The sequence below is a fragment of the Lathamus discolor genome, chromosome 13 (assembly GCF_037157495.1).
Source record: "Lathamus discolor isolate bLatDis1 chromosome 13, bLatDis1.hap1, whole genome shotgun sequence".
Classification (NCBI taxonomy): Eukaryota; Metazoa; Chordata; class Aves; order Psittaciformes; family Psittacidae; genus Lathamus; species Lathamus discolor.
Genome location: NC_088896.1, coordinates 1,212,343 through 1,231,988, shown reverse-complemented (window position 1 = coordinate 1,231,988; position 19,646 = coordinate 1,212,343). Strand labels below are relative to the sequence as shown.

Genomic DNA, 19,646 nt, shown 5'->3' with positions numbered 1-19,646 from the left:
GTGTTAAATTTAACTTTGAGAACGTATTCCGAACTTCCAGATCAGTTCATGCAGGACTCCTCATGGAACATCCGCAGGTGATGAAGCTAAGACAGGAAACCCCCAAGTAATCCCACTACCCTCAGAACTGAAGACATGAGAAGAGGCGTGCTTGGAGAGTCATCCATGAGGGCTAGCTCACCACACACAGTGCGTGATGCTAGAGAACCCACTAACCACCCTGCAGCTTCCTGCCATGTCCAAACACAGCTCCCTGTTTCCTAGAATAGTGGCTGCAGGAAGGGAACTGCAGCCTGTCAGGGAGCGGTATTCCCTAAAGATCTGGACAGGGGGAAACAATGAACAGCCTCAACCCCAGATTTCAGCCACACATTTTCAGCCCTAGGGTACAAAACCACCATGTGTACCAGCTAAAAATCAGGATTCAGTTGTCTATTGAGTCCCCAAGGATCAAAAGCTTCAGTTTATCTTGCAAATGAGGTAAAAACAAGAGTGTTTAAAGGTTTTCCAGGGAAAGTAGGAATGGATCAGACATTCACTAAGGTAGAACAAGGAAACAGGGCAGAGATGGTCCCTGAAGAGGGAGACCCAAAACCAAACCTGAAGGATCGCTCCAGCACCAATCCAAGAATGCCCTTGAGAGCAGCACTCCTGGTTGTCAAGAGGAAAAAGGGGGTGAGTCCAGAGACCTGGTAAGGTGCTGTTCACATATTACTACTTGAGCACTGATCTGGCCATGGGAGGCAAAAACCACTTTATCAATAAGAGGCAGGGAGATAGGTGAAGATGCTTCCCAGATGGACCTTCATCAAGCAGGTCTCTATGGACATCTTGGAGACAACTGCAGTCAAGGCAATCAGAGACAGAATGACAGGCACACCACAGTGGTCCACCCCAAACGTCAGGGGATGTTTCCTTTCTCACTAGCTAGCTTGAACCATCCTATGGAGAACAGAAAATGAGGACTTTTAGCTCGACTAAAGATGAGGGTCAATCAGGTGATCCAGGTCCTGAGCCAAGTTTGGGGTGAGAAGATGTCCCAAGCCTTTTATGAACTGCCAAAGGAGGTCTGAAACCACCCCTGGTGCAGTTGAAACTCACTCATTCCACCTTATTTACTCCTGCCTTAGTCTAAGACCTGTACTTCCAGTGGCATGGAAGGGACACACACAGAGTTTACCTCCTCACCACAGAAACAGCAATGCAATACAAGGCCTGGACGCTGGCCTGGTCCTGATCAAAGCATGAGACCTCCCTTTACACAAGGGAGTTTGCCACAGCCTTGTCCCATTAATGAAGAGGATTTAACATCCCAGCCGGATGTCAAGTACTGAGCATGCAACACAAACCCGACACAAGGATACAGCTCTCCCCTGGAGGAAGCCACATCAGGGGCAGCACCACAGCCCACAGCTGCCTTCAGAGTCTACTTGTTCAAAAGATGCACAATACAAGTGGGTTTGATGACTCTTCCCTCAGAACTGGACTCAGCTGTAACACTGCTTAAGAGAAACCTATTTTAAGAGGAAACTGTTTATTAACCTGAGCAGCAGTCTGGTTAAGCCCTTTTTATTATCCTTTTTACAGTCAGGATCTAAATGGTGCTGATGGTTAGGCGGCATTAGCAAGGTCTCCTGGGGTATGGTGGAACTTCAGTGTTCAGCCTCATGGTAACAAAAACACCACGGATCCCAGCATCCATCATCATGTGTTTTCATATTCCCAAAAGCAAAGACCGAGACTGGATGTTCTTTGGTCCTGTACATCCAGTCTGGAGATTTGATGTCTCACCCCTGATAATTGTGAGGCTCCAGATCTGCCCACATTACTGAGGAAACTTGTATTTCCTTGTGAACAGTGTCCAGTGGCATTGATCCTTTTAACCTTGATTCTGTGTAAGTACTTCAGCAGGAAACCCCAGTCAAAACAGCAAAGCAGCCAACAGACCCAGGAATCTGCTGCTCACACTCAGCTTTATAAAGGTTCTGTCACTCTTCTGTCACATGTAGCCATTCCCATGGGTGCAACAAAGACACTGAATTCCAGGGTAACAAAACCTGCCCAGGGTCACCGTACTGATAATTTCAGTACTCAGTTTTGTGATAAGATTCCAGGCCAGAGTTGAAATCCTTCAGAGCTGCATCATCCACTGCTGCTGAAACCTTGCATGGAGTGGAGATCTGTCACCAGACACTTACGTGTCCGGCAGAAGAGATGTGCCCAGGCTCATCATCTGAGCCTGCACTCAGAGAGTCCCCAGCAGCCCCAGTCCTCAGCAGTGGATGTAGTCCCATTCTGAGGTCTGGCTGTAAGGACACATGTCCACTCCTCACCTCTTGCTGTGTGGAAGCAATCTTCTCTGTAAAGGCTGTGCAATGAGCAGCTCCTCGGCTGCCCAGCCAGGGTGTAGAACCTACCCCCACATGCAGATACTTTGTGCTGAAGTGTGTGGTACCAGATATAAAATAGGGTTCAGTTGTCTATTCAGTACAGAAGGATCAAAGCTCCCGGTGACCTGACAGGTGAGGTAACAATAAAACTGAAGGCAGGAGAACTTAAAGGCATTCCCATTTGCAAATGAACAGATCAGACGTTCCCTAAATCCTGCACTGCTGCCACTCCAACCTCTGTGGTCTCTGCTGACCATGTAAAGGAGGGCATGGTTCATGTACAGGCACCAAACATGAAGCTACTTCAGAAAAATTCCCCTGGGGCAAGCACATAATGTCAAAATACCCACAAACACACAAGAACAAAGCATTTCTTTTCACCCTGGGATCCCATCCCTACTCTGAGGGCTGTTTTGTACATTGCACATGAAGTAGTCATCACATGAAAACACCAGTCCTACCAAGAGCAGGAACCACAGATGTAGACAAGCCTGTGTTAACTGGATTAACTTTTATCTTAGCTATAGAACTGTATTTGCTTCTGTCCTCAGGCCCCATGAATCTTGCATTCATAGTACCCATAGCTCAAAAAAGTGTGGCTTGGAAGGACCCATCTTCAGCCTTGTGTAGAGTCTGGAGTTAAGGCAATTTTGTTGGAAGCAGGAGATGAAGATTTGAATCCCTTCAAGTCAAGAAGAAAACTGAGCCCGGGTCTCTTTCAGCAGTGACTCTGACCATGAGCTATATTTGTTATCCTCACCAGCAATGTCCTCAGCGCAGCCGGCACACACTGCCGGCCACACAGCATGCTCCTCAGCCACATAACCCAGGTGGAGTCAGAGAGGTGTCAACCTCCCTCTATCCCCGTTAGATGTCAGGTTATACCCACCACTGCAGCAAGCAGCTTCAGAACAGGCCCAAGTGTGGTTTCACAGCACAGATGAACGATCCTAAGCGCAGACTTGTGCCAACAGGGGCAGTTGCCCTCCTGCATGGTCATCCCTCCTGCTCCAGGCTAGCGCTTACTCCTCTGAGCCCAGAGAATGGAACTGCTGAAAAGCATCATTCTGTGGCAGGGTCAGGTCTCTGCCAGCTTCATTCCCTGAATGAGCTGATGCTGGCTGCCAACCCCTAGTGCAGCAGGAGAGGCTGCAGAGACACAGCCTGCACAGGCCAGGAAACTGGATCCCATGTAACAGCAGCCCAAAGACAGATCAGCTCAGCAGCGTTGTATGGCTGGAAGCAGTCATGCTCTGAGTACCCACCACTGCACAGGGAAAGTTAAGCTGAAGCCAGAAGTTTGGTCCTGGGTCGCACCACTGCAGGTGCACACAGCAGAATACTGGTGTCAGCTGCTTCAGAGCTCTCCACGTGAAGCAGATCCAGCGCTAAGCTGCTGCTCAATGGGGTTTCCAGACCAGCTTCTGATCCACATCTCCTTGGGGTGCTACACACTGAGCAGTCACAGCCCAGCATTTCAGGCAGATGTTCCCTTCTTAGAGCTTTCTGTTTCCGATTCAGATCTGACATCTCAACCGCATTTCTTACAGAACATGCCCATAAAACTTCCAATAAGGTGAATGACTGTATTAAAATAATACATCCCCACATTAAATATCACTTTGTGCCACATCTTTAACCACCGGGCACTGCTGGTCAAGGTTAAAGGCCAAGGGTGGACTCCCAGGGCTGTATCCAAGACCCCTTCCACAACTCAGATTCCCAGAAATGCCCATAGGAAAAGTGTTCACTTACGTGCAGAGAATGGATTGGTCCTCACGATCTGAAAAACAAGAACAAACGTGGTTACAGGTTGATTGCTTGCACTCTCCTGAATTTGCAAAACACTTTCCTTTAAGGAATCTTTTAAAACTTAGCTTAACAATTGTAAGGATTCTCTCAAACAATATTAATAATATCCCTTAGAGTCCCAGCGCACACATGCACACCCCCCCCAAACAACAGCTGAGACATTCCTGAAAGTTTCACCATTTCAGATAATAAAGCCAAAATCTGGGTTGAATTTAATAGTCATCCACAATAAATTTTTTATACTATTCCCTGTGAGGGTGCTGAGGCGCTGGCACAGGGTGCCCAGAGAAGCTGTGGCTGCCCCATCCCTGGCAGTGCTCAAGGCCAGGTTGGACACAGGGGCTTGGAGCAAGCTGCTCCAGTGGAAGGTGTTGGAACTGGATGAGCTTTAAGGCCCCTTCAACCCAAACCAGGCTGGGATTTTCAGATAAAGCTGCCCCAATGGTTTTCATTGTGTATGAACCTTCCCCAGGTTTATCAAAGCATTTAAATCTCTAAGTATTAAGTAAGAACAGAGTTTCGAGCACACAACAGCAACGAGCAGACACCTGGCAGCAGCACTGACATCCCCAAACAAGGGCTTTACAGGTTTCTGTTTTCTTTTTTAAATGAAGCTGCAAGCCTGCAGTGCTTCCATAACTTAGCTGAATCATTGAAGCCTTGTCAAAGGACACCCAGGGAAACACTGAGCAGAGGCAGACTCAGCACTTCTGTGCCACCCACTGCCACGCTCGTGACCTTTGGAAGGAATGCCTGCAGGTCAGTTGTACCCTGCCAGAGGTGCTCCATAATGACAGGGTCTTACAGAATATTTCAACATCATACACTCTATTAAAATCCACACTATTAAAATCTCTGTAATAAACCATTCAAAGACACCTGCAGAAAGTCAAAGGGTGCAGGTAAATGAGATCTCCACCCCCTGTTTCAGCCAGGGCTTCCAATGAGGTCAACAGCTTGTTCAGAAGTGTGCATCAAGCAGATCTTGCTTTCGCACTTCAACTGTTGGCCACTGGCTTCAAACACACACAACCTCCTGAAGCTCAGAACTTCAAACAGGTTTTCCATTCCAGTGGGTAATTTGTAAGGGATTACATTATAATAAATGAAACCAAGCTTTATGTTGCTCAGGTGTGAAGCTCAGGACTACATGTTGGACTCTCTGCCACCCTTCTGCTTGATCACAACACTGACTGAGCATGGAAAGGGAGCAATGGGTGATGTGAGGATCAGTATTCCTTCTAGGACACAAGTTCCGTCCAAGCAGGATTAACAGATAGTTTCCCCACCTGATTCATAGGTGTGAAACAAACCCATCGTCCGTATCATAGAACCATAGTTGGGTTGGAAGGGACCTTAAAGCTCATCCACATCCAACCCTCTGCCATGGACAGGGACCCCTTCCACTGGAGCAGCTTGCTCCAAGGCCCTGTGTCCAACCTGGCCTTGAGCACTGCCAGTGACGGGGCAGCCACGGCTTCTCTGGGCACCCTGTGCCAGCGCCTCAACACCCTCACACGGAAGAGTTCTTTCCTTATATCTAACCTAAATGTCCTGTTTATGGTTGAGTATCAGACATCAAAGCTTTTCTTTCACTCCTCTCCTTCTGCTTACACCCCATAGCAGACTCTTGCACCCCAAGGCCAGACCCACCAGTGCTGAACACCTCCTGCTGCAGAGCCAAGGTCATCTCGCTATGCAGCAGCAGCAGCCACATCAGGGAAGCTCACATGTACAGCACTGAGCTTCCCAAAGGCTTTGAAGAGAAGCCAAGGAGAATGACCAGAATGCAGGAAGGACAAGAAAGATGGCAGCTCTGAAAGCTGGTTTTCCCAACGCTCCCTTAAACCTGCTCTGAGGGATGTACTCAGGGGACAGCAACGGGCATCTCCACAAACCACCCTGCTGCTTGGCTGCAGGAGAGCTGCCATGTCTTCTGGCTTGAAAATCCAGGACCAACAGACCCCGATGTTTCCTTTCCTACGTGTATATAATAAAACACATGCAGTTCTGACTGTCAGAACACAAAACATTATCCCACATGCCTTCCATTACCAAACTACAGAAGCTTTTTTCCCCTCCTAACAGACTAAGCCTAACAAACCCCTGTTAACTCCAGGGCAGGTTCCAGATGTACATTCAATACGCTGCTGGGTAATTGGTTCAGGCAGAATGTTCTGTAAAGTCCTAGCTCAAAGCTATAGAGTCTGCCTACAAAAGAGTTACTGTATTTAACAAGGCAGCTCTTCTCAAAGCCTGACTTGGTTCTGCTGTAGTCACACTGGAGTCATTCATAGATTGATACAGGATAATCAAACAGAAGAGGAAGAATCTGTCTTCAAGTTTCCGACTAAAACTCAAAGACAGTGGCACAGCAAGCACAGAACAGAGCTGACAAGTACAGGGCTGCCCACCCTCCACAACTGTCTCTGCTCTACTTGCCCTTTCACAATACTGATAATTTAAGCACAGCAAATGCCCAGATCTGCCTTTGTCCCTCACAGTTTGACTCGGAATGAATGAAAGAAGCCAACTGAAGCTATCCCAACTGGAAAGCCATTTCTTGAGCCTGAACCAAACACACAAATCTATGAAAACAACTCCACAGCTGTATTACCTTCTGTGAGGTTTAACCCATCTCCCATTGCTTCAACAGCACCTACGACTCTTGGCAAACACAGTAGCTTCCATACAAACATTGCCTCTCTCACAACCCCACCACCCCTTAAGCATCTTCCATTTCATACCCAGCCTTCATTTAAGTAACAACATGAAGTAAGCGTGCTGAGATAAAAAGGTTAATGTGCAAGTCTTGCCCTGCTTCCCCAACTCCACCTGAAGAGCAAGCCATGGGCTGCTGCACATCCAGCCTCAGGTAGTGATGGAAAGTGGTTCATGTTTGCAGGTACATCAAGGGTTGTCCTGCCCAAAAGCCAAGCACAAGGCTCTTGTGGATCATTCCATTTGACACAGCTTTTCTGTTCTCTCTACAGAGCACGAAGCACCTATTCAGCAGCAACTTCTTTGCTATTTCTCAAATGGGAGGAATTGTCTTTCCAAAAAGAGGCAGCCACGTAGTGGGATTGGAGGGCTCTTGTGTATTTTTAGACAGCATTAAACACCCAGGTGCCATGGAGCATAAACCAAGAACAGTTTGGTTCCCCAAACAGCCTTGTTTGTTGTGGATGCCAGGCTTGGAAGATCTGCTGTGTATTTGCCCTCTGCTGCAGGTGAACAAGCTCAAATATCCATCTATTCAAGGACATTGCAAATTGAATTCCTGACAAGTTTAGTGAAAATGGGTCAATGCCTGGAGCAAAGAGACGTGCCCATCAGCACAGGTTCTGCTGCTGTGACAGCACTCACAGCACTGGGGCATAAAGGCTACACAGCATTGCAGAGCTTGCGGGTTGTCTGACAATCTGCCATTCCTCAACCCCAGGCTCAGTCCTACTGGCCTGATAAGCACAGGAAGGGATCTGGTTACAGAGACCAAGCATGCCTTTAGATTTTGTGTTTGTCTCTAAAATGTTGCCTGGTTACCCCATAAACTATCACCAAACACTTAACACCATGAAGTGACGTGCAACAAACACCTCTAACCAGCGTGAGGGTGAGAGTGACAGGCACAAGTTTGTTTGCTGAGCACCCACCTCACTGAAGAACAAGTGCATCCTGACACACACGGACCAAGGGATTGCTGCAATAGCGCTGTTTACCCTACACTTCACCTCTACCTCCAGTTGTGCAACAATCTCTCCTGTGCACAGCTTAGTCATTCCATCCTCAATGCACATTCTGCAACTTCACCAACAGACAAGGGCAGCCCAAAGAAGCATGGTCAGTATTTTGCCAACAGGAACCCATTAAACATTCCAGTGAACTTCTGAAACAGCATGTCTGACATTCCGAATTACAATACCTGCAGTTAATCGAACGAGGACTGACTGTTTAAGGAACCTGACCATGCCCAAAGAATCTGATGCTTCACCTGCAGTCCTGACCCGGCTCTGGGGCAGCAGCACAAGAGGGATGTGGAGCTGCTGGAGCAAGGCCAGAGGAGGCCATGGAGTTGCTGCGAGGGCTGAAGCAGCTCTGCTCTGGAGCCAGGCTGAGAGAGCTGGGCTGGGGCAGCCTGGACAAGAGAAGGCTCCTGAAGGGGAGACCTGAGAGCAGCTCCAGTGCCTAAAGGGGCTGCAGGGAACCTGGAGAGAGGCTTTGGACAAGGGCCTGTAGGGACAGGCCAAGGGCAATGGCTTGAACCTGCCAGAGGGGAGACTGAGATGAGCTCTTAGGCAGAAGCTCTTCCCTGGGAGGGTGCTGAGGCGCTGGCACAGGGTGCCCAGAGAAGCTGTGGCTGCCCCATCCCTGGCAGTGCTCAAGGCCAGGTTGGACACAGGGGCTTGGAGCAAGCTGCTCCAGTGGAAGGGGTCCCTGCCCGTGGCAGGGGTTGGAACTGGAGGAGCTTTAAGGTCCCTTCCAACCCAAACCAGTCTGGGATTCTCTGCACTACATTCACTAATGCTACAGGAGCTGGACAATATCACTGTCAGGTTCATCTCTTTGGGAGGTCTCAGGTGACTAGAAGGATGGAGACATCACAGGTATCTTCAAGAAAGATGAGAAGGATCATTGCGCTATGCTTTTGGAATGAGCCTCTGGAGGTCAGAAATGCTCAAGGACTCTTTAGGGGAACACCACCCCTCAGTGTACCTTGATGCTGCATTTGTCTTTTTCTCCTTGCTTTATCATCAGCCTATTCATCTTTGGTCAGTTTTTACGTCCAAGTCTTCTTGTCTAGAAACTGGCAGGCAACAACCTTGCAGAAACTCTCTTTGTCCTACCATGTGTGACACTAATTCACACTAGAAGCAAGATCAAATGGAGGTGCACTCCACTCCCCAGGGGGATCCAGTGGTTTTGCTGCATCAGTGCTCAGACACTGTTCCCACAACCTGCTGCAAGCCCCCAGCGCTGCTCAGACACCAGTCCATGCAGAATTACGTCTGGACTCTCCCTTCAGCCCAACGCCAACAGCAGCGCTGGTTTAAATCAACTTCCAATTCCCAGCTCTCTGTTTATCTGGAATTCCCCATAAAGCATGATACAAGACACAGACGGTGGCTACTCCATTTCCTCTACCTGGAAAGCAGCCTCAGAAAGCCGGTCAGGCTGAACTGCCACAGACCACTGCAGACAGACCAGGACTCCCCTCCTCCCTCTCTTGTGTACTTTGTCTCATTACTCCAAGATACCTCCAGGTCTTTTGAAACTCATGGAACAGTCTGGGTTGGAAGGGACCTTCAAAGCTTATTTAGTCCAACCCCCTGCAATGAGCAGGGACATCTTCAACTAGACCAGGTTGCCCAGAACCACATCTATCCTGGCCTTGAACATCTCCAGGGATGGGGGATCCGCCACCTCTCTGGGCAACCCGTGCCAGGGTTTTAGTACCCTCAGTGCAAAGAATTTCTGCTTCACATCCAGCCTGAATCTCCCTCTTTTAGTTTAAACCCCTCACCCCTCATCCTATCACAGCCCTTTAGGGAAGGGCTGAGAAAGCATCTTTCCTGTGTGAGGGGGAAGCATCGATGCAGAGCTGTTCCTGCTACTTGTGGAGTTTGTGGAGTAACAAAAGACATGGGTTTTTCTGTAAAGCGGCTCTATCCTTCACTCTAACAGATGGGAGCCAAATGACAAGAGCCAGAGTCCAGCTGTACTTGCTGCCTGGCTGCAAAGGACGTTAATAATTACCAGTGGAAGCTTAGCAGGGGTCAGGCAAGCCCCAGCCATGGTTGGCCCCACAGCACTCGGCGCAGGTATCCCCTGCGGGGCTGCAGCAGCTCCATGCCCCACAGAGAGCAGTACCCCCAGGATGATCCTGACCCACGAGTGCTGCACAGCCACGAGTAGGGCATGAGCAACATCGGCTTGAAATCACCCCCATTGCCAAAGAAACCACTGTGACATTTGTTTTAGAGGCGCAAGCCTGGCTGAGTCAGCATGACCAGAAAACAAATGGCTGTTAGACTGTGTCCTGCCCACTGACGGGAGCCGGGGGCAGCTTCTCACTGCACACCACACAGCTGGAATTTGCTTCTTTTCCGTCACAGAATCCCAGCCTTGTTTGTGTTGAAGGCACCTTAAAGCTCACCCAGCTCCAACCCCTGCCATGGGCAGGGACCCCTTCCACTGGAGCAGCTTGCTCCAAGCCCCTGTGTCCAACCTGGCCTTGAGCACTGCCAGGGATGGGGCAGCCACGGCTTCTCTGGGCACCCTGTGCCAGCGCCTCAGCACCCTCACAGGGAAGAGCTTCTGCCTAAGAGCTCATCTCAGTCTCCCCTCGGGCAGGTTCAAGCCATTCCCTCTGTCACTACCTGCCCTTGTTAAAAGTCCTCACGAGCCTTGCATAAGCTCAAACATGGGTTATATTTTCACTGGCCTCCTTCCACTACCTTTATTAACTGTCATTCAGAGAAGCTTTAGGAAGTCTCAATTTGGAATTAACCCAGTGTTGCTACATTTGTGAGCAGAATTTAAAGGTAATGCACTCCTTCCCCAGCAAACCCATTCAGACAGGTACGGATCTCCTAACAGGATGTGCAAACACCCCTCATCTATTATGCAATACAGATTTATTTAGCTTTTGGGAACAGGCGAGCGCTGCGGCTGTGGAGATAAGCAGAGGACACAAGTCAGGCTGCAGCTTGGAGAGAGCCCAGAGAAAGCTGCACAGTGCCCAGGGCTGATCCGTGCTGCAGAAACCCCTCTGGCCAGGGGCAGCTACAACTGATGTGACTGACTCACCGCCAAAGGCAGTGCCTGGCTCTCACACACAGGTTCAGTGCAGCTTTGCTGAAGTGGGGCGGGGGAGACAATCCCCAAGGCAGCAACTTCTTAACCTGCCCCAACCAGAGCTGCAGGGACTTGCTTATGCTTCTTGTTCCTCAGGCACTGGAACAAGCTGCAAAGGCCAGGACTGCAGTCACCGTCCCTGCAAGTGCTCACACACCGTGGAGACGAGGCCCCAGTGCCAGGGGTCAGTGGTGGCCTTGGCAGGGCTGGGGAACGGTTGGACTGGATGAGCTTAAAGGGCTTTTCCAGCCGAGGTGACTCTGTGATGCTCAGCCTTCCCAATTCAAGTTTTCCTAGTAGAAATGAGCAAAACAAGCCCTTACACAGGCTGTCCCTACACTTGCTTTTCAGTTTTTGAATGCTGCTTAGAAGGAACCTCGGATTAGCAGCACTTGGCAAAGCACAGCCTGGAACAGGTTTATTTGCACTGTCATAGGAGCGGTTTCAGCTCTGCCCCCCTGCTCAAGTTGTTCTGTTTCCCATGTAGGACAGCTTTGTCTCAACAAAGATCATATTGTCAACTGAAACCACAACTCCAGGAGGTCCTTAACTGGAAGATGTGCCATGTAAGCTCACTCATTTAACTTGGGCTCTTCTTGCCAAACAAACAAGGAAGCACAAACCACTGAACAAAACCAGCTGCGAACTGTGCTCTAGTGGGCTCTTCCTAAGCTGTTCCATTACCCCCAGACTCCCAAGTCTGAAAGAACAGCAAGGATGGTAACAGTATGTTAAAGACTGAGTCCAGCACAACCCCTTACCCCAGCAGGTCAGCCACATCAGTGATTTTAACCCAGAACCCAGCAATAAGCTGTTCAAGTAAGCCATCTCCTGATGGGTATTTTCTAAGACCCATAAAAGCCCTTTGATGAGTATGTTTATCTGAAGAGATGTCAAGTCCCACATTTGCTGTACAGACTCCTTATACCTCTGCTCTTCAGCAGTGGACTTGATTACTTCTTCCAACCACTGAACACCACTGGAAGTTGTACAGCACCTGCCCAAGAAAACGTAACAGCCACTGTCAGTCTCACAAGACGTTTCAGGAGACAAAAGCTCTTGAGTTTCCACCACTTCACATGCCCAAGCGTTAGGCTGGGCACGTGGTGAGCATGGACAGGTAGAGCACAGCCAAGTCCACACACTGGCAATGATCAGGATAAACATTTGTCTACAATCAAGATTTGGGAAGAACGAATATCTCCAGTGAACTGAGACAGGTCAAGCATCAAAATCCTTCTCTCAAAGGCCCCAAGTTAATGCTTTCTCATTTTTTAAACAGTTTTCTGTTTGGTTTGATTCCGAATAGTTCTTACAGAGAAACACTGGCACAGGGTGCCCAGAGAAGCTGTGGCTGCCCCATCCCTGGCAGTGCTCAAGGCCAGGTTGGACACAGGGGCTTGGAGCAAGCTGCTCCAGTGGAAAGGGTCCCTGCCCGTGGCCGGGGTTGGAGCTGGAGGAGCTTTGAGGTCCCTTCAAACACAAAGCTGTCTGTGACTCTACGATCTCCTCTCCCTGGGAGGAAAGACATTAACCTTCATCTCTTTAAGGCCAAGAGAGCTTTTACTCCCATTTGCTCATGCACCCAACACAAGCATTTTCTTCTCCCAGTTGCCATTTTTCTAAACATAAGCAGCATATATTCCTTATGCTATTTCCAGTCAGTAATGCTTGATATAAGCCTAGTAACCCCTCAGAACCCTTACCCTTTTCCAGGCAAGACATTTATGAACAGGAAGGATGAACATGGTAAGTGCAGGTTCCATGGGGTTTTCAATAGCAATCCTGCCAAAGCACACACAGCAGAAAACAGTGGACAAGACTGGTGAGCCTTTAACCACTTCTGTATGTGTCTGAAGGCCTTCCTTCTCATTGCAGTTACTTGAGAGCCTCTGGTTTGGATGGTTATCAGACTACTTTTGGAAAGCCATGCAGGCCATATCAGCCTCACATCATCCATACAGATTCACCCACAGACCAACACATCTGCAAGGCATGAGCTCGCTTTAGAAAACCCATTCAGAGTCTTTAGATACGATTACATGTGTATGTATGATCCTCCAAAGGCTAATTCTACACTTTGAACAGTTTCTACCAACGTGTTTGACACCACCCATGAGCAGACTGATCTTCAGATGCCCAGATCTGAAGAGGAATCACAAAGAGATGGGACCCAGCAGCTGACACCCGGTGCTTTGGTGCCCAACATCTGTGCCAGATGCTCCCGTGCAGCTACTCCACCACTGACATGAAGAATTTGGTTCTTGCACAGTTTGCCACCATCATTTTTCTATTTACTGACCCCTCAGTTTGGGAGCGACTCCCTGATGTTTTCCTCTGAGGAACATTCCCTGCTGAGAGCTTCCCTGAGCAGATGCACATAGAGAGGTAGTCACCGTTTTTCCCTGTTGCTTCTTCAGGATTTTCCTTCTCCACGCCATTGGATGGCTCTGCCATCACCCTCAAAAAGCCTGAGAATCAACAGAATTTTAATGCCCCTGAGTGCTGAGAAAGCCACGAGCTTTGCAAAGCGGCACACCAGAGCTGCACAGCTTCTCACCACCGAGGAAGGTCTGTCAGGAGGACATAAGCAGCCAAACACCTGAAAGTATTAAGTATGCAGAAGTGACAGGAAGCTAGAAATACACTGAGACGTAAACTGGCAATGGGGTGGTGGAAGCACCATCCTTGGAGGCATTCCAGGCCAGGCTGGATATGGTTCTGGGCAACCTGATCTAGTTGAAGAAGTCCCTGCTCATTGCAGGGCGGTCGGACTGGATGAGCTTTGAACACAAACTCTTCTGTGATTCTATGTAAGCCCTGGATTATTGAAGACAGCAGAACACCACCAGCACCTCTCCACTTCTGCTCCACTTGCTACGTGACAGAAATTGCTTCATGTCGCTTCCTTGTGAGACTATAACAAAGTAAAGAGGAAGGGGGAGGAAAAAGGAGCTACTGCAACTGCAGTAGCAGCTATAGTGTAACTGAACTCGTTCACAGACACGATGACAGAAACCAGGCCCTGTGCAAACCCTGCAGACCCTGGTGCAAGGTAAGGTGCTGGCAAGAACAGAACATGTTCCAGTTCGTGTTGCCCAAGCAATAATGTCTTGACGTATGTCATCTGAAGGCTAAAGCCAAACAGAAAGGCATTATCCATTTCACAACTACCTCAAAATAAATAGAGTTTAAATTAAACTGAAGCTTCAGAGTAGAAGCAAGTGCTGGCTGAGCAACAAGCACAAAGTGATTCATCTCATGAGTGATTTCGTAAGTGGGATGCACTTAGTCTTGAATTCCTGGCTGCAGGCTAGCACAGCCACAGCTCAATTGCGAGGCCAGCAGAGCACCATTTAAACTGAAATTCATCATCAGTTGGTCAGAATATCAACAGAAAATACCGTGGAACTGGCTAATCTGCTACAGCCCTTCACAAGTGGGAAGAAAAGGCACCAAAGAACCCAAGAACTGTTGCTGTAACTGTCACTCCCACCTCGTTTTTAAATACCAGAAAGGCAAAAAGCTTTGAGTCAACCACTTCAAGTTACACTTGGAAGCAACTGAGCCTTAGCAAAGGGTGTTCACTAAATATCAGCACGCCTAATTCAGCTGTAACCTTGAGGCTGGACACCAATGAAGAGCAGGTTTCCAAACACATTCTGACACAGAGAAAACCAAAGGTGGGGAACTCTTGTCACAAGTACCATAAAGAACCAGAACTTCCCCAACAGTAACCAAAGAGTTAAGACACAATAGTCCACTTGAGTTCTAGAAACTAAGTTCAAGCATGTTCAAATAAGTCATCGCCCCAGTGTCAGTCAGAGATGGTTTAGTAAGGGGCGATGATTGAAATAATGAAACTTCACAGTCACTGCAGCACAGACTTGGTACCAAGAGATAGAAGAGAAAGGTGAGGGGAAGGAGCTCACGTACTGCATGAAAGGTTCAGCTGGCAGAAGCACTTATCTTTGAGCTTCAAACACAATGAGGCAGAAAACTGCTTCAGCAGGATGGATTTCAGGGCCTTGCTACTTCATTTCTTGCTTCAAGAATCTCTTTCCCTCCACTCAGCCATTAAGGCCACTGTATATCCCACTGGTACACAAACCATCCAGATGTTAACGTTCCTGTCACCCAAGGATTTACATTCCACGCCAGTCTGAGTGGAGAAAGTGAACACCCAGCAATTGCAGTGTAACAATAAGGTCTACAAATCCTTCCCATCAGGTGTACCAAGCAGCTGGTTCTGCTCAGATTTCCACACTGCCCTTTGCAACTGGTTAAAAAGCTTTGGGACATCTCCTGGTAAATCAAGATGCAATGAAAATACCAAGACTATGAACCGCACATGCAAGAGGTTCACCATACACCACGCCTAACAGAGGACACTGCTCATCACTCCCAGGCTTCTGAAGTCTCAGAGCCATTTTTCCTCTTTCATTTGAGATTTAAGAGACCTTTAAAGAAAGGAGTTGTCACGTTTTGGTGACAATTCTTTCCTTCCAGATCTTCAGGAGGACACCACATCCCCAAAGGGAGGGCTTAAGTCGAGATGAACTAAACATATAGACCAATACAATGTTTTTGAGAGAGAAGGATTCCATCTGCAGGAAATACTGGCTCCTTCAATACCAAGTGTTCACGTATTACGCCGTTTCCGATAAACCTCCTCTGCAACAGGATTAAAGGCAGTCCTAAAATACCAGTGCTAATTCAGTGCTCATCAAGGTGTCTTCAGGGAAACAGGATAAAAAGGAGAGACTCAGCATAATTATACAAGAGGAATATTAGTACAAGCTGGTCTTTGGCAACAAAAAGCCAACAAGTTTTCCTTAATATTTCTTCCAAAGCAGGTTTAAAGGTCAATGAATAAAGAGGCATAATAAAACAATACCATGCTTCCTCTAGGAGTGCAGTGGCAGAATGGGGAGGGAGGAGGGAGAAGGCAAAGCAAAGTATGGGAAAAGCACTGACGAAGAACATCAGTGCTGCATTCACCCAAGTCACCTCTCCCTTGCTGGTAAGGCAGTCCTGGCTGAGCTATCAGACCTGCAGAAGCTCTTTCTTTACAGAAAACCCTAGCCGCCCTCATACCTTTCTCCTCCTACTGCCCCTAACTTTTAGCAGCACAGGAGAACACCAGCAAGTCTTGCAAATTGTATTACCAAACAGAATTAAGGTCACCGCTGTCACAGGGATTAGGAGACCAGTTCCTTACGGCCATGTCAAGTGCCCAGCAGCAGTGGAAAGCTCAGCCTAGTGTTCCTCTGCTCAGCTCCAACCCTCCCCAGCTCTGCATGTCGCTTTTGTCTAGGGCTGACCTATTCCACTATGCCTAAAAGCCCCTGGGTGATGTGTACTCCTCCCTGCCTCACCACAAAGAGAAAATGAAGAGGAAGCACAGGAGAAATCCACTAACCCCCCTGTGCTAACAGCCCCTACAGTGCCACTACACTGCTGTGAGGGAGGGCAGGGGAACTGCAGTGCGTGCACCTGAACTGCACCTCATCCTCTGCTGAGGTCAAGGCACCCGGTAACGAGTCTTTTCCTGACAAGATGTCCTGACTGCCACGGCTGGAGCATCCCTGGAGCCTCGCTGCTGTCACCCTGATTGGGTTCACACTCCGGCTTTACGAGTCCGGCAGGAAAGGCAACACCTCCGAGATGAAGCAGTCCAGGTTTGCCTTTCCTTGCACAACTTGCCTCCGATCCCTGGTGTGCCACAGCCAAACCACCACAAACCGCTCCTGGAGCTCCTACCCAGGACATTCCTCAAGCAGCAGCTGGATGCCTGAAGCCAGCACTGCTTCCACCCAACCTTTCCCCAGCAGCGTGCTGTGAAGTGCAGTGCTCTGCTTGTATCGCTGCTGCAACAACATGGAGCATTTCCTGCAACATGTAAGACAAGGAATAACTACTTCCGTGTAGTTAATCCCATTTTAAGCAGCAGCAAACAATGAGTAGCTGTAGACCAAAACACCTTCAGCTTCCAACTTAAACCCACAATCTGTATTTGTTGTGTAAGCACACAAATATTAAACACACACAACTTCAGATCAGCAGAAGCTTGAAGCTGATCTCTGTCCATCCATGCTCTGAAGTAAAGGTATGAAAGCATTAATATACTGCGTAAATTTACTCACTGTGCCTGCCTACCAGCACAGGAAACCTGTGTTTTAAGACGTCAGGGTGCTCAGTGCCAGCTCAGTTCCAGGTATCCTGATAAATCCTGTGAACATCCCTGGCAAACACCTAGAAAATCACTAGTTTGTGATTAGCTCCAAGGCAAGTAATTGTGTTCGTACTGAACAAGGTACCACTGCACAGGCCCAGGAAACAGCCACTTCACTGACCTGAATTAGTGGCCAAGACATTTCTACAAGGGTACGGTCACGCTATCCAAAGGAATTGCATTCCCGTGGTTTCAATTTCACATATGAATCCTAATAATTAAACTTTAGATGTCAAATACTGGGAACACAGAGTCATTCCTATCAAAAGAAACCTGTAAACATGATGTAATAGCAATAGCATGACTTGCAATGATACTGGAAAACCTCACCTTCTCTATCCCACTCTCCTACCACCCCACCTCCCACAGCAACTGCATGCACAAAGATGGACATGAACTGAAGAACAGTTTTACAACTTTGTTCTAATAACTCATGAGCAGAACCATCTCGGTCAAGGATTATGCTGCAAATAAATGCCAGCAGAGACCTCTGACACCTTGATCCAAAACACTGTGATTAATCTCTGGAGCCCTCAGCACAAGAGGGACATGGAGCTTTCAAAGTCCAGAGGAGGCCAAGGAGATGCTGCGAGGGCTGGAGCAGCTCTGCTCTGGAGCCAGGCTGAGAGAGCTGGGCTGGGGCAGCCTGGACAAGAGAAGGCTCCTGAAGGGGAGACCTGAGAGCAGCTCCAGTGCCTAAAGGGGCTGCAGGGAACCTGGAGAGGGGCTTGGGACAAGGGCCTGTAGGGCCAGGCCAAGGGGAATGGCTTGAACCTGCCCGAGGGGAGACTGAGCTGAGCTCTTAGGCAGAAGCTCTTCCCTGTGAGGGTGCTGAGGCGCTGGCACAGGGTGCCCAGAGAAGCTGTGGCTGCCCCATCCCTGGCAGTGCTCAAGGCCAGGTTGGACACAGGGGCTTGGAGCAAGCTGCTCCAGTGGAAGGGGTCCCTGCCCGTGGCAGGGGTTGGAACTGGAGGAGCTTTAAGCTCCCTTCCAACCCAACTGTGATTCTCATACAGCTGGTTCTTGATCACAGACCTATTGCTACTAGCCAAAAGTTTCTGATAAACATTTTCTGTTCCATCAGGTAAAGATTGAGTCCAGCAAAGCACAGGGCACAGCTGTAAGAGTAAGGACTTTTTCTGCATTATGTTAAACCCTCAGCTGGCAGGGAGATCCTAGGTCTCCCTACCGAATTCTAGGCACACTCAGTTGACCACTGATAACCAGAAAAGAAGTTGAATGTTGTAATAATCATACTGTTAAGTATTATTTGTTGCTCAAATGACTACAAAACCCAAGTTGTAACTGCAGCTTTTATTTATACAAAAACTTCATTCCTGCTCTCTAAAGTGTCCCTGTCCCCACAGCAGGCCCCATCTAGAGGCTTTGTAAGCAGAGGGACCACCACTGAGCAGTGCTAGTGCCAGAGCTCTCCAACCACCAGCCATCCTCATCACCACCCACTGCTGTCTCACCAGACTCTGTAAAGTCTGGGTGACTGTACAGAATCACCAATACAAGTAGCAGGGAGTCATACTTCATGCAAGTCTATCTCCAGACACCATCTGCACACCACCTTCCTCCTAAAGGAAGCAATGTCTACGAAGAGCATCACTAGTCCAGCCCAAGGAGGCAAGAACAGTTTGCTTAGTAAAGTAGTTGCCAAGCACAGACCTGCTAATGCCTCTTCTAGAGTTTTCACTCATCCTTGCCCGTGCAGCTGAAGGAAGAACATCAGCAGAGAGGGCACTGGCTGACTGCAGTCACTTGCTGTAATAGACAGTGAGTAGCTCCATACAGGTGAAGGGCACCAGAAACACAGGTTTAGTTAACCTTGAAGAAGTGATTCCCTAATGAACAGATCCTGTTGCATTGCTATCACCTATTCCTACTCCAGTCTACGGCTTCATTCTTTCAAATTAAAAGAATTCATCACGAAAAGACAGATTTGACACAAAATACAAACCTCCATCTAGGAGTGTGGCAAGAAAACAACTGTAACCAAACATACACCATCATGTGAAAATGTTCTTCGTTTCATCATCCAAAAATAGCAACATTTGTGCATGCAGCGGGATCTCCAGAAATGGAAATCAGCGGGAGGCTGGTGTGTGAACACACACCGAGCACCTGCAGCACAAAGCTCCTGACATTGACTGACTGCATCAGAGGACACTGGGCACAACTTGCAAAGCTATTGTGCCTTTGGAGTGGGAAGCCCTTATCCACAAACCACTTGAGACCGCCAAGAATAGACTCCTTGAAATAATCTCAAGGTTTGCTCCATTTTTCCATGTACACTTGTTATTAGGGATCCTCTCATCCCAGCTGTTAGAAGCTGCTGTCCTGGTCAG

At 48.5% G+C, this 19,646-nt stretch overlaps 1 protein-coding gene across 1 annotated transcript in view; it reads right to left on the bottom strand.

Moving 5' to 3' along the window:
* The window catches only part of MYH10 (myosin heavy chain 10), a 95,340-nt gene that overhangs the window by 59,719 nt on the left and 15,975 nt on the right, over nt 1-19,646 (bottom strand). The window contains exon 4 of the mRNA XM_065693525.1: nt 4,146-4,173. Coding sequence (XP_065549597.1) covers nt 4,146-4,173 — 28 coding nt within the window. The remainder of the gene's footprint in view (nt 1-4,145; nt 4,174-19,646) is intronic.